At 35.3% G+C, this 24,058-nt stretch overlaps 5 protein-coding genes and 1 non-coding gene across 7 annotated transcripts; 2 read left to right on the forward strand and 4 right to left on the reverse strand.

The window, feature by feature from the left end:
- Positions 1–643: 643 nt before the first annotated feature.
- LOC105646038 (glycosyl hydrolase 5 family protein) lies at positions 644–2,656 on the reverse strand. Its single transcript, XM_020684019.3, has 3 exons — positions 2,033–2,656; positions 1,296–1,893; positions 644–1,211 (listed from the first exon to the last, which is right to left on the reverse strand). Exons 1-3 carry the CDS (start codon positions 2,612–2,614, stop codon positions 766–768), a joined length of 1,626 nt encoding a protein of 541 aa, XP_020539678.1. The 5' UTR covers positions 2,615–2,656; the 3' UTR covers positions 644–765.
- Positions 2,657–3,504: 848 nt separating this feature from the next.
- Positions 3,505–6,474, reverse strand: LOC105645736 (Ribosomal protein L25/Gln-tRNA synthetase, anti-codon-binding domain-containing protein). The gene is made up of 3 exons (XM_012231415.4): positions 5,929–6,474; positions 5,636–5,765; positions 3,505–4,161 (listed from the first exon to the last, which is right to left on the reverse strand). Exons 1-3 carry the CDS (start codon positions 6,346–6,348, stop codon positions 3,941–3,943), a joined length of 771 nt encoding a protein of 256 aa, XP_012086805.1. The 5' UTR covers positions 6,349–6,474; the 3' UTR covers positions 3,505–3,940.
- A 2,861-nt stretch (positions 6,475–9,335) lies between these two features.
- Positions 9,336–11,707, forward strand: LOC105645735 (reticulon-like protein B2). The gene is made up of 5 exons (XM_012231414.4): positions 9,336–9,793; positions 10,498–10,678; positions 10,762–10,903; positions 11,141–11,210; positions 11,330–11,707. The coding sequence occupies exons 1-5, from the start codon at positions 9,583–9,585 to the stop codon at positions 11,497–11,499; spliced, it is 774 nt and encodes a 257-aa protein (XP_012086804.1). The 5' UTR covers positions 9,336–9,582; the 3' UTR covers positions 11,500–11,707.
- Positions 11,708–11,877: 170 nt separating this feature from the next.
- Positions 11,878–17,936, reverse strand: DAA1 (P-loop containing nucleoside triphosphate hydrolases superfamily protein). Of its 2 annotated transcripts, XM_020683882.3 has the most exons (17): positions 17,743–17,936; positions 17,350–17,574; positions 16,350–16,471; positions 16,145–16,233; positions 16,029–16,064; positions 15,744–15,837; positions 15,493–15,535; positions 15,271–15,371; positions 14,974–15,038; positions 14,279–14,766; positions 14,110–14,200; positions 13,873–14,016; positions 13,156–13,724; positions 12,919–13,057; positions 12,775–12,843; positions 12,535–12,666; positions 11,878–12,450 (listed from the first exon to the last, which is right to left on the reverse strand). In XM_020683882.3, exons 2-17 carry the CDS (start codon positions 17,562–17,564, stop codon positions 12,337–12,339), a joined length of 2,511 nt encoding a protein of 836 aa, XP_020539541.1. In that variant the 5' UTR covers positions 17,565–17,574; positions 17,743–17,936; the 3' UTR covers positions 11,878–12,336. The 2 variants fall into 2 exon arrangements, with proteins under 2 accessions (XP_020539541.1, XP_012086803.1); XM_012231413.4 differs by having other exon boundaries at positions 17,350–17,936.
- Positions 17,937–20,525: 2,589 nt separating this feature from the next.
- Positions 20,526–20,609, forward strand: TRNAL-CAA (transfer RNA leucine (anticodon CAA)). The gene has a single exon. It is a non-coding gene; the product is annotated as a tRNA-Leu (tRNA).
- A 326-nt stretch (positions 20,610–20,935) lies between these two features.
- On the reverse strand, positions 20,936–23,960 carry LOC105645733 (CAAX amino terminal protease family protein). The gene is made up of 4 exons (XM_012231412.4): positions 23,641–23,960; positions 23,155–23,310; positions 22,324–22,395; positions 20,936–21,819 (listed from the first exon to the last, which is right to left on the reverse strand). The coding sequence occupies exons 1-4, from the start codon at positions 23,800–23,802 to the stop codon at positions 21,151–21,153; spliced, it is 1,059 nt and encodes a 352-aa protein (XP_012086802.1). The 5' UTR covers positions 23,803–23,960; the 3' UTR covers positions 20,936–21,150.
- Between the last annotated feature and the right edge of the window lie 98 nt (positions 23,961–24,058).

Here is a 24,058-nt window from a genome sequence, read left to right on the forward strand (position 1 = left end):
ATGGAGCAAATTAATCAATAAACATAAAATAAAATGATATGTCATTAATTTCTCCTTAGTTAGGAATTAAAAACCATTCTAGGTACTAATTCTGAATTCTGATAAACCTTAGCTACTTAAATTTAAGGGCAGCAACCTAATTAAGGTCTTACATTTGTTTGAACAAGCTTAAACCACTGAGTTGTTGAGTCTTTCTGTGGATCTTTCATGCAAGGATCATCTTCAAAAGTTAAACTACATTTGATAGTCAGAATTGCAGAAGTGTAAGGTGAATCCTTATGCAAGCAAAGAGATTGTCCCGACTCATCTATAACAGCTACATTAAGCTTTGTAGCTGAAAGCAATTTCCAAGAACTTTTCTGGCCCGAGCAATTTTCAGAAAGAACTGGTGAAAGTCCATCCCCTATAGCTTCAATACATAAGTTTGTGCTATGAAGCTTGATCGGATGACCAACTATCAGCGTGTTCCCATTGGTTCGGGTTATCGCAACTATCGGATGAATTATATTTAGTCTTGCCAAGGATTATAGTTTGCTGCAATCTCTTATGCTCGTGTTTATGGTGGTTAGATTTTGTTAGTGTCCTTTTATTGTACCAAAACAAAAATGTACAAGAAATGTTGAAAATGGAGCAAATTAATCAATAAACATAAAATAAAATGATATGTCATTAATTTCTCCTTAGTTAGGAATGAAAAACCATTCTAGGTACTAATTCTGAATTCTGATAAACCTTAGCTACTTAAATTTAAGGGCAGCAACCTAATTAAGGTCTTACATTTGTTTGAACAAGCTTAAACCACTGAGTTGTTGAGTCTTTCTGTGGATCTTTCATGCAAGGATCATCTTCAAAAGTTAAACTACATTTGATAGTCAGAATTGTAGAAGTGTAAGGTGAATCCTTATGCAAGCAAAGAGATTGTCCCGACTCATCTATAACAGCTACATGAAGCTTTGTAGCTGAAAGCAATTTCCAAGAACTTTTCTGGCCCGAGCAATTTTCAGAAAGAACTGGTGAAAGTCCATCCCCTATAGCTTCAATACATAAGTTTGTGCTATGAAGCCTGATCGGATGGCCATCTTCGGCGTGTTCCCATTGGTTCGGGTTATCGCAACTATCGGCGTATATTTCCCCTCTCTCATTTGTACTGATACAAGCACCACTTTGTGGATGAAAAATTACATAAGATTGGTAGAAGTCTGAGGTTGGATCTGCAACGAAAATTTTCCATCAGAAATTGTCAAAATCTTGAACAGGACATTTTCCAAGTCAATTGATCAATTGGGATTACTCACCTTGAAGCTTCTGCTTAACAAAATTTAACCTGTTCTCCATAAATGGACTCCTGACACGGTTCCAGTAACTATCCAAGACACCAAAATGTTCATCTGCATATTCTTTATTATTACGGATATAATAGCTTCCTTGCAAGCCCCAAATAGCCCAATCCAAGTCAATATCAGAAGCATAGGCCAAGAAACAACTCAAGAAGTGGTCTTCAGATAGGTCAAGACCTCTTTGACTAAACCCAAATTCTCCAAGAAAAAGTGGAAATGGGTTTTCAAGTGTGGTAATAAAACCAGTTTTTGAAATGAAAGAATCCAATTTATCTTTACAAACTTGGTTTATGTCCTTCACATCCCAATCACTCTTTTGACCCCAACTAAATGCATACCAATGTGCCTCATACACTAATTTGTTATCATAATTGGTTCCTAAAGACTGTCTTTTCAAGAAAGTGAGATCAGTTGCATAACCTAACCCTGAAACAAATATTAGTACATCTGGGTTTGCTTTGTGAATTGCTGATGCTCCTTCATTAATGTACTTGTACCAATCGTCCACATTTGACAATGGCCCTCGTAGTTCATTTCTTGTGCTTATTCCTACCACCTACAGATCAAACCAAACCATAAAATGTCAGGATCATTAAGAGAATTTCAAGAAGTTAGTTTATGCTTCTCCTTTTCCAAGAAACGTATAATTTTAACCTACAGGAAAAGAGAAAAGAACAAATAGACAATAAGCTCACATGTGGTTTGGACTTGACAAGCTCAGCTACTTTGGTTAAACCTTGTATCCATTCTTGAACATCAAAAGAAGTGTCGCCAAAAAAAGCATTACCATCCCTTTCTCCACAGCACCAACTTGGCTTGCTAACTTGACAATCAAGAACCGCCATTACACCTTGATTGCCAAGCTCATCAATAACAGCTTCAAAAGCCTGGACGAGGGTCATGCTATATAGAAAAAGATTATGCTTCTTTATTCCTCCTGTAGTTTCAGTTAACTTGAGAGTTTGAAAAGATTGCTTCACAGTGATATTAGCATATCTAGTGAACATAAAGGTTGCCCATGTTAAACGAACACAATTGTATTTCTGCTTTACTATTTGTTCAACAATGCGCTTTAATGACTGTTCACGAAAACCTTCAGCTACCATTGGCTCCAGATGCGCAGGCCAATTGACACAAGCTAGCTTAACACGTTGCCCTGTTTTTGAATCAACTATCCATTTCCCATTTGTTGATAAAGGTAAAGAAGAGCAAGGAATGGAAAATAGAAACGAGAAGGAGAAGAAGAGAATGGCTGGGAGAAGTGATTTTGCTGACATCTTGAAAGAAGCCTATCAAAAGTGGGTTTGTATTGTTCTTTCTTGTCTTTTGGCCCATATATTTATAAAGGCATTTACAGATAAGATACAGTTTAATCTTCTATTTAAACAGATTTCCAATATATTTTATCTCAAGTAAAATATACAAAATCTGATATGGTAATTTTAATTATCCATCTCTAAACCAATTTGTTTTCCTCAGTGTCTTCCGTCCTCAGTGATAATAGCTACAGAGGTTGAGATTTTAACAAGATTCAAGACGTGTGATTTTATTTTCTGTTCTTGGTATTGATAAAAGATTTATTTATGGTGTTTCAAGCACTATTTTTTTCCTTTACTCACCAAATTATAGATTTTTTTTCTTGTTGGTAAGAACATTATCTGGAGGGCTTAACGCTTTAGTATAAAAATGAAAAACCATTTATTCTATCTATAATTTTATTTATTGTGTTCTTTTCAACAAATCCTAATTATTTAACTACTATATATTGGTTTTTACACGCTTGAACCATTGGCATTGGGGAGTTGAAAAATTGTTCATGTAAAGCATAGGTTCTCTCTTTTTTTTTTTTTCATATATATATATATATATATATATATATATATATATATATATATATATATATAATTCCAATATGTTGACCGAAAGATATATTGAAATGTAATTTTTAAAAAGATGAGAAAAGAGGGAATGGCTCTTCTTCCTGTTTTCGCTTGGCAACTTTTATGAAGAACATAAAGTACATACTATTTTCAAGTGATTGTTGTCAATTTCATGAATTGTTGTCCAACTGCTGCTAATACTTTCTTGCATATAAAGGAAATCCGATCTATTAATGGATTTCTTTGTAGAAAGAACTCAAGGCCTTGCCTTGCATGGTTTAGGAATATTAAACATTCAACTGAATTCCATTTGCCAATTGCCATCAAAGATCTGTTTATGGTAACTACAGCCCAATAACGGAGCTTATTGTAAGATAGAAAAAACATAACTTAAAAATGCTACAAAACCTAAGCCCCTTAACTAACCCCAATCTCGTAGATAAATGAGGAATTAAAAGGGCTTCCTTTACTTTTTCCGAAAGGACTTCATAAAAGGACCTTCACCAAAACCCTATTCTATCATCAAAAATGAAAAATGGAATCCAAAGATTAAACCCAAAAAGAGAAAAAGAAAAAAGATCAAAAATTGATTGTGAACAGGGCCAAATGCACCTGCCCTATACTAGTTTTACTAGAACAGGGCTATGTTGTAAGGATCAGGGAACTACTTTTGCTTGTGAATGCTCCAAAGTTACAACAGGTTTTCTCCTCCTTTAATGCTGCTCATTTAGATTTCTTTTGGTCAGAAACCCTGGCTCCCGCGATCTTAACAACAGGCTGCTCTTTTGACTGAATGAGCTGTAGGGCTGGAGGAACTTTGAGATCTCCCATCACCAACTTTTGGCCCACGTCCAGTTCACTTAGATCCACATCAATGTATGGAGGGATGATATCTGCAGGGCAAAGGAACTTCACGGTCCTCTTAATAGTATTCAAATAAGAACCTGCCAAGTTTGCAAGCAAAATTATAGTTCTGCAGATTAGATCGACGCAATTGCAAATTACAAAGAAGCCAGATGGGCAAGTCTGTTTGTATGTAATAAAAAGCCACATAAATGAAAAATGATGATATCTTCTAGGAATATTGTCACTAGAGGAGGAGAGTCTTCTCACTCGCTCCAAGAAATCAACAGTAAGGAATAAGCAGATAATCGTTATTAATTACTAGGTAGTCTGATTCTGAATACTGGTTATAACATATATTCTAACCATGATTACTGTCTCTTGTAATTGCCTATCAATAAAACATTTGCAGTGTAGCGTCAAAAGTAAAAAGTCCTTCTTGATGCTCATAATTTTTTTTCGTTGATTATCTTCCATTGATCACTGAATAAGACCTATAGTTGGTCTCAGATGCCACTTTAGGAGGTCTAAGGTTTAAACAATTATAATGAAGTGGGAAGGGCACTTGCTGAGACAGGTTACGCCAAAAAACATATTCCAATGACTCTATATGGGGAATGACTAAAGATTCAGAACACAACCATGGAGAACTAGGATTTCAGCAAGAGAAGCACTTCATTGTTTATTCGCATGACACACACGAAAAGTGCATCAACTAAGAGCAGGTAGCAAATATATTATCTGAAGAAATTCTGATATCATTTTATAAGCATGCCCCCCAAGTTTACCAACTCAAATCCATTTTTAAAGTTTCATTACCAAAATGTGACAGATCTACCATCATTGCCTCTAGCCATGCAATCTAATGTCTGGAGACAGCTATAATTGTAAAAAGATGCAAGACTCAATATCATGCACTATTCAGATATCAAATGTGTTAAGTTAAGCCATACAGAATTTACAGAGACAAAGGCTAGAAAATGAGAAATTGGAAACTAAAAGCCATAACGAAGGAAAATCATAGGGGTATCTCTAGGTGCATCAAGCTTCAACTGCTTACTTGAATGAAAAAACAATATAAAGAGAAAATTGATACATAAATCACTTGGACCCAATAACTAGCACCAAATTTATTGGCATACTAAACATGAAGCTTGATCAGGCAAGCAGAAGACAACAGAATGTTAGGGAGGTTTTACTAATTGCAAGCCTACAATTCCATCTTCTTTCTCACTTTTGCTAGATTGCAATATGGAAGTCTCAGTCAAATAATAATCCAATCAATATTGGTATTCTCAATCTGGCCACTCATAAAGATATTAGCAGATAGCTTAGGGAAACTTCATAAAATATAACTAGCCGAAGGGGAAAACAATACATACATTCTTCATGTTTTAAATTTTAAATGCAATAAGATGCAATACAAGTTCTTTTTTTTTTCTTGTATAGATCTGAATTTATACACGGAGTTATTTTAATGGATTAAGACCTGACTTTGGCATAATCACAATAACTTATCAACAAGAATTTCGAACTCACATAAGAAGTTAAAAAGTGCATGAAGAAATGACTAACCTTTCCTGAGTCCAGGAGATACATCTTCTCCTCTGAAGACAAGAGGAACATCAACCTTCAACAAAGCATTAGAGGGTGCCCTTATGAAGGTCACGTTGATGGGCGTATCAGATACAGCATGCAAATGAACCTGAGAAGTTTCAACGAGACAAATATACAAACTTTATTCCTAACATTTTCTCAGCTGAGTAAAATATTCATTAAATTTCTCAGCAATCAAACACAAATCATATTTCAACTTTATTCACATTAACATAAGAAATTAAGAAAAATCCCAAGTACATCGGTATTACCAATCTCGGCAAGACCCGAACTTTCTCGATGATCTCGTCGGACCCAAACTCCGTTCTAACCTCAAGATTAAAAAGCCTGGACAAGAAAAATGATCTCCCAAGCTTATTAACCAAATTCCTAATTTGATTTGATTGAACTGAAACTAGCCTTTTATTGCCGCCATGCTGCCCATCTTCCTGCTCGAATACAATGCTAGGGACACGCCCTGCTTTTCTTTCTTTCACGGCAATGTTCTTGCCGGAGGCGGCTCGAGGGACAGCGAGGATAGTCTGTATGGGACCAGGCTTAGGAAAACCGTCGAGGTAGGTCAATCGGGCTGCCTCGATTGCTGGTTCTTCGATGACAGCGGCAGTGGCAGATTGTGAGAAGTAGCGGAGGTGCTGGGTTTTGGCTAGTGTGAATCGGTGAATTCTAAACATAGTGAGAGATATACAAAGGTAAAGTAAAGTGAAGGGTTCAAGGGAGGTTTTTCTGATTTGGGGGCTATTCGTGAGGTAGAAGAAAGGTTTTTCGAACGAGTGAGAAACGCGGATGGTCCGATTAGCGTCGCCGTGTCGGGTGGGTTTCTGAGATTCTAAAAACGGCACCGCATCCGTAGTTTTTCTTTTCTTTTTTGATTTAATTTTTCCAGTATGTTTACAAAAACGAAAGAAAAAAAAAAATGAAACGCTACCGTTTTACTGCAAATAGGCAAGTGGCACCCAAAAATGGATATTCGTTCAAAATGTTCTGTTCTCCTTCGAGAGAAGACGGTTGTGCCATTTGAAATGTCGAAAAAACCCTCACCATGATCGCAAAGAAATGCTTTAGAGTTTTGAATTACGAGGATTACACATGGTTAAAACTGTCAACCAGAAAAAAACTGGTATTTTGGTTAACTAGTTTACTAGCACCTCAATATCCAGTTCTCAGTTCCAGCAGAATTCTACACAGTACGCACTGAAGGGAGATTTTCGAATATGGCTTGGAAATTTCAGGTAATGTAAATTCTACCCCACCATCTTTCTCTATTCCAATTTTTTGCTTTTTTTTTTTTTTTTTTTTTTTGAGAATCTAATTTTTTTGCTATTAGTATCCTTATTTATTTCCATTTGCTTTTGTTTGATTTCCTTATTTTTGTTGTTTTTGGTTAATTTAATTGGTCCCTTAGAGATTTTTCTATAATTTAGTCTTTAAGGTGAATAGCCAAAACCCCACTCAATTCTAAAACTTTTTACTCCTTCAACTTGACTTCTAAGGAATACATACAATGCAAGCAATCCCGTCACCAACAACCTTTTTTTATCTCTGGGTTTAACGTTAAATGCTGATTTAGTTGGTGAAAGTGAAACCCAAGAATTGACTGCTTAACTCAATGAAATTAGGCTCTCTATATCCTTTCTCTGTCATCTTCCTTTCTTTCCTATAACGTTCTCTCTGTGTGTCTCCGGGTGAATTCTGCAATGAAGTGTTGGTGCCAAATTGCAGGACTCGTCCACTTGATGATCGATAGCCATAGGTGGGTACATCTTTCCCTTTCTTTTTTCTTTTTCCAGTACATTCACATTGATCGAAGCGGAAAACAAACTCGAATCCCATAAAAGGGAGAATATTAGCTTGATTTGTAACATACATGCATGTTAGAAAAGTTAAAAAATTTTATGTTCTACTGTCTAAATGAGGTTAACCTTCTGTCCTACAAAAAAATAACATTCTTTATAAAATATTGGTAAGCTCATTGGATTTAGTAGCTGTCTCTTGAGGTTGCTTCCATTGCATTTGTTATTCACTGTCATGTGTTCACTTTTGATGAATGCTTCTTCTGTTGAGTATCATGCTTTTGGTAGGGTCACCAAAATCATTTCAAAGTTTTTATATTGAAAATGCTTCTTTGATTGGGCATCAGAGTCAAATCCAAGATTTGTGGTATCAAATACTATATAATCAATCAATTTTCAATTCTTGTTTTGTTGTCTTTTAGTGTTTAATCCATTCCAGACACATTGGTTAGAGAGAGAAAATTATATAACTTTGTGTCTGTTTTGGATGGCAATAGCTTGTGAAGTGACTGGGCACAAAATGTTAAGCCCTTTTAAGTAGAGTTTGGATTGGAGGTTCATGTCTTTTATTAGAGGTCAGGATTTTTCTCCTTCATGAAAAAAAAAAAAAAAATGCCACCACTCTTCTTGTTTTGGGTAAATTACTATTGATATGTATGGTTTGGTAAAAATCCTCTTTTATTGAAAAATCAGAAAAAAAAAAAAAGTTAATTTTAATCAATCTTACATAAGAAAACCCCATGTTCCCAAAATTTTCAAACCACAAAAAAAAAAATTGTATAAAAACCAAGATTTTGATTTTTGTCTTTTTAGTTTTGTTATATCAAAGGGTATTTTTATCTTTTAACTAAGCATTTAACAACAAAAGATTTATATTTTAAACAAAAGAAATCATTAATTCAACAGGGTAGGATGCATTCTCGTATTTTTGAACGACATTAAGCTTCTAGAATTAATTAAAATAAATAAAATTATAATTATGATAAAATATGAGGGACTAAATAGTCATATCCATTTGTTTCCTTAACAGCAAAGATTTTCTATGTCCATTAAGCAAAATGAATGACCAATCTACTCATCACATTAGTTGCCTTAATAACTAGAATCCACAATTAATACTCTTAAACTATTAATCGAAGGGTCCGCATCGCTCAACGTGTCGCGCGACCATAAGTCCGATTATATCATTTGGTACACTAACGAATACACGTGACTTTCCTCCTCGGCGCAATATCAATTTCAAATAGGCACCTCAAATTATATTATTTTATTTTATTGGACTTTTTAGAAAATAATTTTTTTTAATTTACCTTTCAAAAAAATTTAATTAAAAGTATACCTGTACAAAACTTTATTTTTTATCTTTATTAGAATAAATCAAATTGTAAACCATGTCTTTCTATATATACATATATTTATTTATTTATTATCTTAACTGATTCATATTATTAAATTTTGATGTTAATTAGGAATATATGTTGTAAATATAATTAATTAATTTAAAATCAAATATTTCATTTATTTTGAACTTTATTTCAAAATAAAAATGATTGAAATTAATAAAAAATAACAAGTCGATAAATATAATAACTTAAAATCATTTAAAATTTCAAATTTAAAGATATGTTTTAATTTAGTTCATTAACTAAAATAATTAATTAATATAGAAATTAGAAATTTGGACAGCTTAGGTCCTTAAGGTCATACAACACCCAACCACTCTCATCTAGAAATGTGTACAAGTTTAACGTCGTAATGTAACGGAGTTCCTGAAATAAAATCAGCAGAGCCGTTAAACCTAACCGGCGTTAATCCTAGGTCCTATAAAATGTACCCATTTGTTTATCTCTTTCCATCTGGACGATTACCAATCGAGGCTGTAGCTTCGGTTTCCGAACCTATCGGCAGCTAAGATTTATTTTATAATATCAACGGCCCTGATTAATTCTTCCATAAACGCCCTTTAGTTGGGCCAGGTTGGTATATACAGAGAGAGTTTATTGTGTGTCCGTGTTCTTAAGCCAAATTAAAAAGGCGAGATTCTCCTCAAGTTTAGTTTCTTCTCCATTTCGAACGCTATAGGGTTTTTAGGGTTTGGTTTTGTGCTCTGAAACGATGGCGGAGCATCACAAAGAGGAATCAGTGATAGAATCAGTGATGGAAAAGATATCGGAGAAGATCCACGGCCACGATTCTTCGTCATCGTCCGATTCCGATAACGATGAGAAGTCAAAATCGTCTTCATCTCCATCTTCTATGAAATCAAAGATTTATCGCATCTTTGGCCGTGAAAAGCCCGTCCACAAGGTCCTTGGTGGTGGCAAACGTATGTTTCGTTTCTCAACTATTTTTGGATTTTTGTAATGTTTTTGCTATCTGTTATTATTTTTATTTACCTGTTTGGTTTCCTGGAATTCTGTTAACAAGAGATGGCTAACAATTGTTGTTGACACTGATCCTGACATTCTCACTATCAAAGTAATTGTAAGTTTAACTCCATAAATATTTCTTATAAGCATAGGCGATCTAGATCTGGCTTTAATTATTGTTAGATCTGATTTTTGTGATTTTAATTAGTTGATGTTTATAGGTGTAAAGGATAGTGATTTACTTTATTGATCGGTAACAGTACTTGAGGCGATTGGTTCCAATAAAGTTATAAAGTTGCCTTTTATTTCTTTACGCAGCATGTCCCTTCCTTTTGGAGCAGAATTAAGCTGATTAATCATATTTGAAGCTTAAATAATTGTTCTTCTCTTTCCTTGCTAAAAGTTCCTTCCCAGGACAAGTACAAATTATATTTAATTAATTGCTTATTTATTTTGAGCTCAGTGAACTCCTTTTAGATATTAAATTCACTAGGATATTGCGGTTTCATCACATTAAATTTCTTGATTTTCTCCTGAACTTTGTACGTCTACATCAATGTAAATAATGGAATCGTGACATTTTTTTATTCATTTTCTTATGAGCACCAAACTTGTTGATTATATCTTTATCTGGCATTTGCGGATGTTATGAATGAAATAGCTGCGGATATTTTCCTCTGGAGGAATAAGAAGATATCAGCAGGAGTGCTTGGTGGTGCAACTGCTATATGGGTTCTGTTCGAATTGATTGAATATCATCTTCTCACTCTGATATGCCATGGATTGATCCTTTCTCTCGCTGTACTGTTCTTGTGGTCAAATGCCTCCACCTTTATCAACAAGTGGGTTTTTGGTACTTTGTACTGCTAATGCTCTCAAGTATCTGGATTTGAGGTATAATCTAAACCGTTTTATTTGACTTTAGGAGCCCACCACGTATTCCAGAAGTTTATATCCCTGAGGAGCCTGTTCTTCAGGTAGCTGATGCACTCAGGAGTGAGATCAATTGGGGTTTTGCTGTCCTTCGAGATATCGCATCAGGAAGAGATCTGAAGAAGTTCCTCTCTGTAAGCTGATTCTCTTTCTAATTTGATGGACATGCATGAATGGCTGGTTTTTGGTTCATCTTTAATAGATTACATTTACCTCATCTGAATAACTGCCTTATGTAGTTGTGTAGCATGTTAGTCACGGTTATCAGAACTTTCTATTGATCTTATGGTTCTGTTTATTCTGGTTTCTGACTTGGTTTTTCCTTCTGAAATTAGCACATCATTACTAACAAATGATACCTGTTTGGTCAGGTAATAGCTGGTTTATGGGTCTTGTCTATTGTGGGGAGTTGGGTCAATTTCTTGACCTTGTTCTATATAGGTAACAAACCACCATAAGAATTACTAGAATTTTTCAACAGTTGCTTTCTATTAATTGCTTTTGATTCATTGTGACTTTTGGTCAATTCTTAATATGGTGTTGTGGGTTTTTGCAAGCAGTTTTTGTACTGCTATACACAGTGCCCGTTTTCTATGAGAAGTATGAAGACAAGGTGGATTCATTGGCTGAGAAGGCATTGATCGAACTCAAAAAGCAGTATGCAGTCCTTGATGCTAAGGTCTTAAGCAAGATCCCTAGAGGACCATTGAAGGACAAGAAGAAGGATTAGAGCAGTTTATTTATGCTCTTACTAGGACTTGACACAATTGGTAGATGTGTTTTTGTGAAATTGTGGAACTGTATCCAGTATCTTGTACGCTTTTTATATTTTAGACGGTTGGGTTCACATTGTGGATGAACATCGGATTTTTATACTCGCATGTGTTTTATGAGTGATCTTGTGACATATTACAATACAATATGAATTAGTGCCTGTACATTGGCTGTCAATTTTTATTTTTATTTTAGATGGCCTCCCGTTTTGCTATTTGGCCTTATTAGAAATTCATATTTCTGTGTGATGCGAAATCAGATGAGAATTGTTATCAATACATGGTAACATATAGAGAGGAATTACATGAACTAAAGTTCACTAGCTCAAAAGGAATGCCACAAATTCTTCGATATTAATGTTTTGGCAATTAAAGGAAATTTGAAGAACTGGTGTAGCAGCTCAGACATGGGGCAATTACTAGTACATATACAATTTTTGCATAAACTAAAGCTGATGATTGCTACAATCGGAGGGAAAAAGACGAAACAAAAAGGAAAAAGGTTGACCAAGTCCTAAAATGCCGAAACACAACACACTTCCTCGCACTACTAATTTAAGAGAATACAACCAACACAAGTATATTGGATTCTTTTTCCATCAGGCATGGCCTCAGAGCTCTCCAGTCAAGGTGGCCGTTCTTATTCTACAATGAAGCAGGCTGCAAAAACGAGGTCTACCTGAAGCATTATACATACAAATCAAATACATAATATTACACCATCACCTAGTACACCAGAAAATTTCCCTCTTATCCTTAGAAGAGGGTAAAGGAGCTTGCAGGAATTTGTATTCTTATAAGAAATAAGACAATTGCTCAGTTTTCCTTGAACCCCCTTCTCCATACAAATCATTCCACTGCTTCAACTCGCTCATTATAGATCCCTGAGATGCAAAGCTAGCAGCAACCTGCATTGCCAAGGGTAATAAGATACAGAGAAAAAACTCCCTACACGTGTATGCATGCTCACTTAGAACGAGGGAGAAATTTACCTGATTCTTTGCTTGTCTAAAGTCTTCCATGTTTAATGGCCTTAGGGTAATTACTCTCTCCTCTTTGCTGTCTTCTTTTCTATCCACAGTTTTCCCCGACTTTTGTGCTTCTGCAGCCTTCTGCCTTTTTTCCTAAGAAATTTCGATGGATATTACCTCACCAATCAGTTCTCTTCGAGACATTATATTTTTTTGGGAAAATAAATAACAGAAGGGTAGCTAAAAATGGATGCGACTCACCATATCCTTCATTCTTTCTTGCTTTATCAACTCCCTAACTGGTCGATAAGCAGCTGTTGTGCACAAGTTCTGTTTAAGAGATGGCAAGGTCAATAAAAACCTAGTGATGCAGTAGAATGGCTGAACTTTGCAAGAAAGTCTGACCTTAAGATCACTGCCGGTAAATCCTTCAGTCATAACAGCAAGCTCCTTAAAATCAAGTCCTCCTTCCACTTTTTCCTTTGCCAGGAGAGTTCTGAGTATCATTTCTCTATTCTCTGGGGAAGGCAGTCCCACCAAAATTCTGAACATGACAGCAAGGATTTAGGCTGTTTTGGTAAATCTAATAACTTGGAACATCAGCTAATCTCCCATTAATGGTTACTAAAATAATAAAAATACCTCCTTTCAAAACGCCTGATGATTGCTTCATCAAGATCAAATGGTCGGTTGGTGGCTGCAAGAACAAGAATGCGCTCGCCTTGCTTTGTCATAAGCCCATCCCAGTGCGTCATGAACTCATTCTTTATCTTTCGCATGGCTTCATGTTCCCCAACTCTAGTTCGCTGCCCAAGCATGCTATCAACCTCGTCAACAAAAATAATAGTTGGGGAGACCTTGGCTGCCAGCGTAAATAAAGCTCGAACGTTCTTCTCATCTTCACCAAACCATTTTGAAGTGATTGTAGACATAGATACATTAATGAAGCTTGCTCCAGCCTCCTTGGCAATGGCCTTGGCCAGCATTGTCTTCCCAGTGCCAGGAGGACCAAACAGCAAGATTCCCCTGCAAGGCTTTAGAAGTCCTCCTTTAAAAAGATCTGGTCTTCGTAGAGGAAGCATCACTAGCTCCTGAAGAGATTCTTTGATCTCCTCCAATGCACCAATATCAGAAAATGACACATTAATCTCATTTGCTGGTATCACCTCAGGTCTTATGCGCTTTTCAAATTCATTATCAGGAGGCACTTCCTGTTACAGAAGTGACTTTATTGGGATTTATGTTAATCAAAGAAATTTAAATAGTAAGTACATGTTAATCAGTACATGCAATTTAGGTGCTGAGGTGCTTATGCAAAAATAGCTGATATAATAATTAAAAAGAAAAAGAAAGCGGAACCTTTGTCGGTGGTAACAAAATGTCACCATCCGTCTTTATCCCTGAAGCAACCTTCTCTACTTCAGTTTTGCTCTCAGGTTTCACAGTATCAGCAGCTTTGGTTTCTGGCTTCACACCAGTGGTCTCAACCACTCCTGCAGGTTCCTACAATCATCCAACAAGTGGCATGGAAATAGCATTAGTTACTTACCAGTTCAGTTTTTCTCGAGCAAGTGTGATTACAATTAAGTAGGAAACCTTGGAAGTCTCAGCTTGTGCTTCCAACTTTAGTACTGTATCTTTGTCCACAGACTTGCCTTCCTGGAATATACTCAATCCATGGGATAAACTGTTTCACAAATGACAAAGTAAGTTCCTCGGTCATTTTCTTCAAAGGTGAAACGCCATTCTAAGATTCTAATCTTACCTCTTTGATGATATGAGTAGTTTTCCGTTTCGATAATCAGGATCTTTATTATTCATTAAATGATAAGAAACTGCAGATACCACAATCTCCTCTATGTAGTTGCTGAGAATCATTGTGTCTGCCATGCAGATTGAATCAAGATCATCACAATCAAGATCATTGGATGAAAGTACTTCCATGATGTGGTTTTTATTATCCTGAACTTGGATCATCTTCATATCGGCTTCCAGTTGAGATTTCCAGCTGACAAGACGGTTTTCATCTTCAGGAGGCCTTATCTCAATGTTATAAGGGAAGAGAGCAAGAAGTCTCTCATCGAGATCTACATCGTCATCCACAATTTGTGAACCAAGTATCAGCACTGATCCAGACAGTTTCTCCAGCATTTTCTTGAACAAATTATATATCCTCTGCGACCTAGATAAGAGCTTATCGATATCCCTAAGATACAGCACAATGGGACTGGCTTTAGACACATATACCAAAACCTGCACGTGAACAAAAAAATATCAGGATCCATCAATATGTTCGTGGATAAATACAGGATAAACTAAGCTCCAACATCAAGAAAAAATAAATGCATATAATACAAGGTTGCATTACATGGATTATCATCAAGAAAAATAAATGCATATAATAAAAGGTTGCATTATATGGATTGTTAAGTTGAAACTGTCTTGTTCAATATTGAATACCTTGTAGATGGACTGTATAAAAAGCTTCTCGTCAAAAGACCAACTGCTTGTTCGCTTCAAAGAACCTTTAATATTTATAAAAAAAAGTGAAAAATAATTAGCATTAGAAACAGTAGAATATTTATGGATACGAAATCTGTGATATATGAGGACAAGGCAGCATTGTACTTGTATTTAAACACACAATGCAAACAGAACCAAAGGAAAGACAATTTCACTGGTTCAAGCACTCTTTGAAGGTATCAAACAAAAAATCTATTAAGAATCCACCAAAAAGTCAGTTTCCAGGGAAAGAACCTTTATTTATAGGAGTGCATTGTGTAGCTAGGTTATTTATATTGGCTGCAGCAGAGGCATTTCTTCGTAGCTTTGGAGCATTAGAAGAACCTTCAAGCCCCCTACAGCAGTAGGAACAGGATCACATAAGAGGGAAAAAATACATGTATAAAATCAAACATGGGGCAACTAGTTTAAGCATTTCCAAAAGACCAATGAAGAAGAAGTTTATCCTAGTACTACCTTGAAGCAATATCTGCACCACTGTATTGCCTCCGCAGTCTTCCTGCAAAAGATCACCTAGGTCAGCGCTACAATAGAATTTGTAAAAAAAGTACAAGAAATTAGATTACATGCTTTGGCCAAATCATATTAACTAATGTACCAATTAATTTATTTCAAATAGCAACCATAATGTATTGAAAACCGCATTCCCTGTAATTTCCTTGTAAGACTTCTACAGTAAATGAAAAAGAGAGATGTGTTTATCATGCCTTTGGGTTCTTCTTTCTGAGAACGTATTGAAAGTGATCCAATGAAGCCAGACAGTCGCTCCAACGCTGACTCTGAAGGACATCTCTTTAAAGACTACATACATGATCACCATAAAGGAAATTCAATTGTTATCCTTCTTATTTAACTCTCTCTCCCCCTTTATATACACACACACATACATACAGAACAAAATGACCAAAAGCTTGAGGACATGATTATATATATATATATATATATATTGATCATGAAACATAATGCATGTATGAATAACAAGGAAAGCCTACTGATTCTTTCATTGCATTGCCATATTTGCTCTGAATCTGCAGAAAACAAACCATTCATATATGAATACAAAATCGAGTGGAAGAAATATAATGTATCAGTAACTGCTCAAACTAACCTTGAGAGAAAAGTCGGTAACATCTAACAGCAGCAATTTAGTTTCGAAGTAATGAGCTAAAGCCTTTGCAAGCATTTGCTGGTAAAGTTCTTTGAGATTTTTAAAATATAAAAGTTGTCAATTAGAATTTGTTCAAACAAGTGAACCGATTATGTAAGTGCACTAATTCTCATCGAAGTCAGAATATAAAAGCTAAATAATCAACCTGCAGGCCCTGAAAGCAATATAGCTCGGCTGGCTGGCGCAAGGTTCCTTGTGTACTTGGAAACTTCAGCATGCTTCAAGTGAACATAGGCGGCACTCGTTAATAATGCTCTGGTCTGTTCACTATAAACGAAAACAAGTTTCAGTTAGCACATTGTAACTGTCTTTGTTTTTTATGGCTATGCGTTAGTTCTGATGATTCCCAATATTTCATTTCAGTTTCAGCATTCCTTCAGATAAGATCCAGTCACTTTGAATCAAAGTCCGTATCCATTATCCACAACCGAACTAGTTAATATTACAATAAACAAAGCTACTTAAAGCCAAATATCTGATGCTGGAAGAACAAGAAATTAACATATCTCTATTGTCTGCACACAGTTTTAGATCCTAGAGCTAATAGCATTTATTTAAAAATTGAATTCCATAAACTTTGCTCCATGGGAGTAAAATGAACATATAAAAACATAAAATTTTAAAAAAAATTCCTATATGACATTAGTCACGTTTTAAAATAATAAGATAAGCTGACTTAAACAAGAAATATATAAGGGATGAAGGAAAAGTAATTCAGGTCTAAATTCCAGAAAGGGAAAGAGTGCTGTACCAACATAGTCTGTAAAGAAAATATTAAAAAATCATATAGGAAGGTAAATTATGAAAAGCTACACATGAATAGAATATGTCATCGAGACCACAAAGAAAACTAATTTAATGGAAAGAAAGAAAATGGAAGAAAAAGAAATAATTAATTAAAGGGTAGGTGCAATATATAAGCATTAAGCATATGCCACAAAAATCCCAAACAAATACTATTATTTTATTATATAACCACCATGCTCATTCCCCTGCATCTACTAGCATGTAAAGTGAGCTGAATCTCAAAATTTGATTAAAAGAACGTAGGAATTCTGTATTATTGCCAGAAATCATCTTTTTTTTCAAATTTCCTAATGATGATTAACAAATAAAAAAGTGGATTAAGAATGATGATTATGGACCTGAGGTAATAGGGAAAGTGATCGAAGGTGACACCGCTTTCTCTGCCATCAATGACTAGCCTAAGTATTTCTTGCTCTAAATTCTCAGCGGTTATGGCGGTGAGCGACGGTCTACCTGTCCATTTACCAACTGTCTGCCCTGACGCTAATCCCAATCCTACCCCTACCCCGACACCAACGCTCAACGCCGATAATATTATATGCTTCTGTTCCATTAGATTCGGCCTAACAAGCAAGAAAAGGAAAGTTTTGTTTTTTTATCGAGAATTTCAATTTCTATATCAGAATATGAATTTTAAAATCAGAAAAACAGAGAGCGGATAAACGGAGAAGGAAGGAAATAAATGAATTGTTTGATTTTTTTGTGATTGAGACAGCAACCGAAAAATATACCGATCTATGCGACTTGCCTCTCTCTGTTTTCGTAAAAAGTTGTGTTTGGTTAGTTGGTAATTCGTTATAGCGAAAGAAGCGGATCAAGATGGAAAGAAACGGGGCGGTGGCGAGTGGCGGCGGGGGAGAGGTGGTTATAATGGAGGTGGGAGAGGAGAGAGAGAAGTTGGTTCCCGCTTTTTCTGGCTCCTCCCTCGGGTTTTGAGTTTTTAAAGCGGAAAGGATTGGTGAATGGTGCTGAGTGTTCAAAACAAGTTGTGTACGTGTCACTGTTTTGACGGCTTTGGGTTCGGTTTGACAGTTTATGAAAATAAATTTCTATTTCACGCTATCCTTTTCATGACCCAACTCCAGATAAATTTATAGCATTTTTTTAAAAAAAAGATTATTTATATTAAGATAAATATGTTGTTTCTGTTTGTCTCTACAAATAATTTAGTTATTCATAAAATTAAGAAAATTATTTTCTTTTTCCAAAAATCAATAAACTTATTAGTCTCATAAATACATAATTAACTTAAATCAACTTAATTACGATGAATCAATATGATTCATCACTATAAGCGATAGATTATTACCACTTGATTTAAGGAGACTACAATAATTTATTTTTCGTTTTCATGTTTCACAATAAATTTTTAAAATATCCTATTATAAAATTTTTAAAATTAATCTTTATATTATAACTAAGTAATAAAAAATAAATTATTTGAAATATTTTTCGATAATTAGATTTTTTTTGAAGCAAATAGAGGTGATAATTTTACTTTTTCTGTTTTAATGAAAGATTTAAAGCTATTGACAATATTTTTTGAAATAAGATTTTCAAATACATTAAATTAAAAAAAACTGAGTTTTTTTTTTTATACATAAAAATATGAGCATAAATTTATTTAAGGATATCTCCACGAACATTAAAATTTTAGAATTTTTTTTTATTCATTGAATACCTAACGGGTTAAAAGAATATTATGAGTTATACAATATGGTCTAGAAAAATTAAATTTGACATTTTTCACTCAAATAATTAAATTATAGCGGGTTGACAATTATTGGATTTTTGTTAAAGTATATACATTGTGAAAGAATATTTACATGATTTTTTGAAAAGGAAGAAAAAAAAAAAAGGTGGCAAGATGAATGCACGGAGTGCAACATGGCCCTTGGCAGCGGGATTTATAACGGAAAGAGTACCAATTTGTTCACTCAATTAGGGTGACATAGTTTCTGATGCCAAGTCAGGTGCTGACGTGACACTTCACAATAGAAAGAGATGATTACGTCAGCCATTTTGAATAATTTAATCTGCAAATGGATATGCATGCTTCTTCCGCTCCGCTAATTCTTGGATTTTACACAAACCAATTATTTCCACGCCCGGTCAGGCGATATTTAGATAGATAAAAAGCTTGTAATTCTTAAATTTTTTTTTTAAATTCAGAAAATTCCAACAACAATGGAGTCAGTACAATGAACTACGTAGGTAGACGATACTCTGCAACTGAATGATGTCAAGTACTCCATTATATAATAAATAACGGTAGCAAAGGAAAGGAGAAGGCATATGTATCTATACTGGAAACAGTCTACGGCTGTAATGCACGTGACATGGTGATACAATCGATCTTTCTGTCTCGTTAAAGTACGTAGCTAGTGGTCAGCTGAGCTCTGTTTGGCTTGCAACTTTGTCCAATCCCAGTTCAAGCTCTGCCAGTGCGTGTCTTTTTTCTTTTAATACACTGGATATTCAGGACTACAGGTTAGTTCAATTTGGAAGTGAGTTTATTCAATTATTTATAAAAATTAATTTATGAATTTAATACTTACTTAGGTGAAAACAAGTAGAGGTTCTACTAACTGATGTTCATCATCAAGAATCAGCAGATGAGTTGCGATTAAGAGTAAAAGACTATTTTAAGGCGTTGTAATTGACTACACATCTAGAGGATAAAGCACATAAGTTTTGGTGCAAGCGGAGTAAACTCGACTACTGCAGGGTTGAAAATAAAAAGACAAAAATACATTGCATGCATACGTATGAAAGCAGCAAATTATTTTAGTTGAATTCATTCTATAAATTTTTCAAGAACATTTGAGCTATAGTGCACAAAATTATGCTTTCTTTGCCGGCAAAACCCTGAAATTCCTGTGTTTCTCTTTAACCGGAACTGCTGTTGAAATTGCACGTGGCCGCATTGCGAATTGTCTATATTATATATATAATATGTGGGATACACGGGGCCATAATGTCTCATTCAAAAAAGAAGTGCCCAAACTGACCGGAATCGCACTAGAACAGGAACCAAAAGGCTGAAATTATAAGAAAAGAGCAACCACTTGCCCACATTAAGTTGTGATGGTGATGTGGTGTCAAAGCTTTTTCTCAATCCAAAAGGATAAGCATACCCTATAAAAGATATTGCATGGCAACAAGAGTATCTTCAAGCCATATCTCTTTTGCATATCACTGAAACATATAGATATCCCATTGTTCCCCATTATATTTTGCTGCAGAATTATGGAGTACATATGTTGGAAATTCTTAACAATTTTTTTAAACAGAAGTAATAGGAATGGGAACTCGAAGTTGGGTCTTTTGGGTAGATGGGATGTATGCACTCAGTTGCTACCTAGCATTTTTGCAACTGCATTTTGAATTTCGTATTTCTAATAGAAGATGGGCAAGTAAATGATTTTTTATTCATAATTTTGAAAGTTATTTGTGAGGTGCAATAATTACTTTATTTAAGATTCATTAATATAATTATAAAAACCAACAGAAGGTCAGGATGGCCGAGTGGTCTAAGGCGCCAGACTCAAGTTCTGGTCCTCGTGAGAGGGCGTGGGTTCAAATCCCACTTCTGACATTTTCATAAACGAGTTTTTTATATATATATATATATTTTTTTTTTTTATTAAGTCACGGTTAACTACGCGTGTAACAATGATTGCTATTTCTCATTATATAATCCACGTAGTAACGGGTTTGGATTTCAGTTCTTGTTTCTCAGTTTCAGCTTTGGACTTCTACAAGCTCAAAGAAAAAAAAAAAAATGAAAAGAATGGAGTAGTTTTACAAATGTTGGAAACAAAGATCAATTGGAGATTCAAAGGGAGAGCTTATTTTTTTCCCTGTTCCTGGTATAATTACAGACGTAAAAGATGTAGTGGACTAATTCTATAAATGGACAAATTATAGAATGGCCTATCAATCTCTGTCAATTACTACTAGCATCTTGTTGCTGGAACTACAAAGCATTTTGAACATTTGCGTCGATCAACATCTACCAAAGCAGCAAGCCTTCTCAGGGTACAGAAGAGCATAGCCTAGAGGAATAGCCCCAATCTACTCTTCTGAGATATGATCAACCGATTAAGGATCTACATGTGAAGTACAAGGCTAGCAAGTTATCTCATTAAATCTAAGAACACAAAGCCATTCCAGAGGCTATGCAAAAGCATAGATGGCATTAAATTCCTCGACCTTGCAAATATAACACCCATCACTACCCCAAGAAAAATAAGCGGAAGCATTCTCTGTACATTGAAATGTGCTAGAGCAAAGGCAACTGAGCTCACCAGGATTGCACACCATACTGGCATGTACCTGGTTAAGGAAGGGAGAAGGAAACCTCGAAAGACTATCTCTTCCCACACAGGAGCGCATACCGAAACGACTATTGCATACAGTGCCATTGCCACTGGATCCCGCGCTGCAATTGACTGCTCAACACTTGAGAGAGTGACAGGTGTAGAAGGCAGAATGGGCAATAGGCTAAGGTTGAACTGTGAAAGCCGGTTGACCAAGGGAAACATGAAGCATCCAAGAGCAACATCAAACATCCAATTACCTTTCAGGCTAAACCTAAACCAATCAGATGGAAGAGGACGAAATCGAGACAGACAACGATGCAGAATAGCAATTCCAGCAAGGCCTTCAGTTACATCAGTCACAAGGCTGAACAAAGCTTGTCCCCTGAATGTCAGAGATTCCTTGTTGAAACCTGCCATGTGGGCTGCAAAAGGAATCACCCAGGATCCTATAAACCAGAATGAGACAACCCAGAGAAGCATCACCTGCATCACAATATATAACTTGGTTGCTGCCGTTGTTTGCAATCATTAAACATTTTATTCCTCAAGAGCAAGATCTACCATTCATGCTACAAATGACCTATTACAAAGAGTATATCCTGGTTTTGTAAAGGAGTCAATTTGTGCAAATCCACCTAAGTTGTTTTATTTCCAGCTGCATGCTCAGAATTTAGTTGATATTCTGAACGTAAATTCACATGGTAATACAAATTAAAATTATGTAAAAGGCAGTAAGAAAATAAATCTTCCCATACTGTTGGATCCGCTCATAAAAATTGAGACCAAAAGGATCCATGAGAATAAAGTATGGTATCAGAAATAGGATAAGTCTCCATCAACTGCAATTAATAGCTTTCCTCTAGCTCCTTCTCATTTATTAAAAATTGACATCTCATGTTTATGATTAATTAACAGCTATGTAAGTTTATTATCTAGTCCTTATTTCCTATATGCCTGTCATATGATAACCATATGGAGAAAGCTTACCTGCATTATGGTCTCAGCTGTCCAGGGGACAGTCCATCGGCTCCCAATTGCTCTGCACACTACATCTGCAGCCTGAAATCAGAATAAGTAAAAATAAGTTTTTGACATTCAGAAATAATTGAAAATATAGTAAGTATTACTTGAGTTGGAAATCAGAAAATGCAGAAAATAAAAAGGAATTTGACAGGTGGAATGCAATTTAGCAAGAAATCCAATTTCTTTTCTTTTCCTTGGACTTTATGGCAAACCAAAGCATTGATGAAACATATATCTATTAAAAATGTAATCTTGCATTGGATCTCAATCCCATCCCTAGTGATTCAAGTGTGCAAACAATCTCAACGGTCCATTCATCATTATATTTGCAACAAGGAGAAGCAGCATCTTTGAATTTGCAGAATATCATACAGCACTTATGGATTCTCTGGAACAACCATTATTAGCTACACAGGCACTTTACATGTCCAAGGAAGAAATATATGATCTTCAATTGTCTTAAAAAACACTTACGTTTAAATTTCATCCTATAAAACCATAAGATGAATTTTCAACAACTTCAATTAAATGATATGGCACCGAAAATATGAAGAGAGAAGGGACTAAAATTCATCCAAGTTGTGACTAACTGATTTTAAACACAACATCATCCAGAAGTTCATTCTTTCCAGAACTAAATACAGATAATCAATCAGCTGCTCAAAACCAAATTCCTTCCTCGTACAAGCACCAAAAATAGAACTGGAATTGCAGCTATTGATCGAATTGAGAAGAAGTTCCAGCACACCAAAAAAAGTAATAAAACACCAAACAGAACCAAAGGGGAAAAAGTACCTCCCGAAGACTTGTTAACCAGTCCCTTTTAACATCAGTAGAATTATCTAGTTCAGGCTTCTTCACCAAATTCTCTGGCAGACAGTGTTCAACGCCATCAGACTTGGGATTTATACGTGAAAAATCTTCATGTCTAAAACATGAAATTTTCCATTTCTGCAAAGTAACCCACCAAACAATTAAAACCAAATCCTAAAAAAACCACTACTTTACTAATATCAAGTAAACATAACCAAACAAATTAATCATTAACTCAAATTTGCTCAAGCATCAGGTTTTATTGACTATTAAACCCAAAAAGAATAGCCCATTATTTAGTTCTTAAGAATGTAAGGGAAATTCCATCTATATTAACAGCTCAATTGGAGGGAGCTAATAAACTTCTAATTTTTTTTTTTTAAATCTTTCCTACATTTCCCTATCAACCAAAGGGGACTAGAATATCTATTATTTTAAGAAAAAACTACAAATTGAACCTATACTTACATTCTTCGATAGCTTGAAATGGGAATCGAAGATCCGAACATTCGCATGCCGGGTCGAAAGCGGAGAATTCCCCGGTCGATTAATAACCCTAAGTCTGGAAGTGGAGGGAAGGCAAATGGGGCCCCGTTGAAATAGAGGTTGAGAGCAAGAAGAGCTCAACATCGGGACTGATTAGAAACCCTAATTATTTGCATCACATGAATTTGATTGGACTTGTTTCCTCTACTCGATTGGGGATTTTACGAAAGGGGGAGAAAAAAGAAATTGCAAAAACCCTAGGTGTGTTTGGCAGTTGGAAGAAAGTAACAATTGGACGGGGCAGCAGCCACTCGGAATTAGATTCCTTTTTAACCTATAAGATAGGGAATTTGAAATGTGGTTGTTAATTCATTTTCTGGACGGATTGGTGTTTGGAAAC

This window comes from Jatropha curcas, chromosome 4 (genome assembly GCF_041381405.1).
Source record: "Jatropha curcas cultivar XTBG-Jc1 chromosome 4, XTBG_Jcur_1.0, whole genome shotgun sequence".
Lineage (NCBI taxonomy): Eukaryota > Viridiplantae > Streptophyta > Magnoliopsida > Malpighiales > Euphorbiaceae > Jatropha > Jatropha curcas.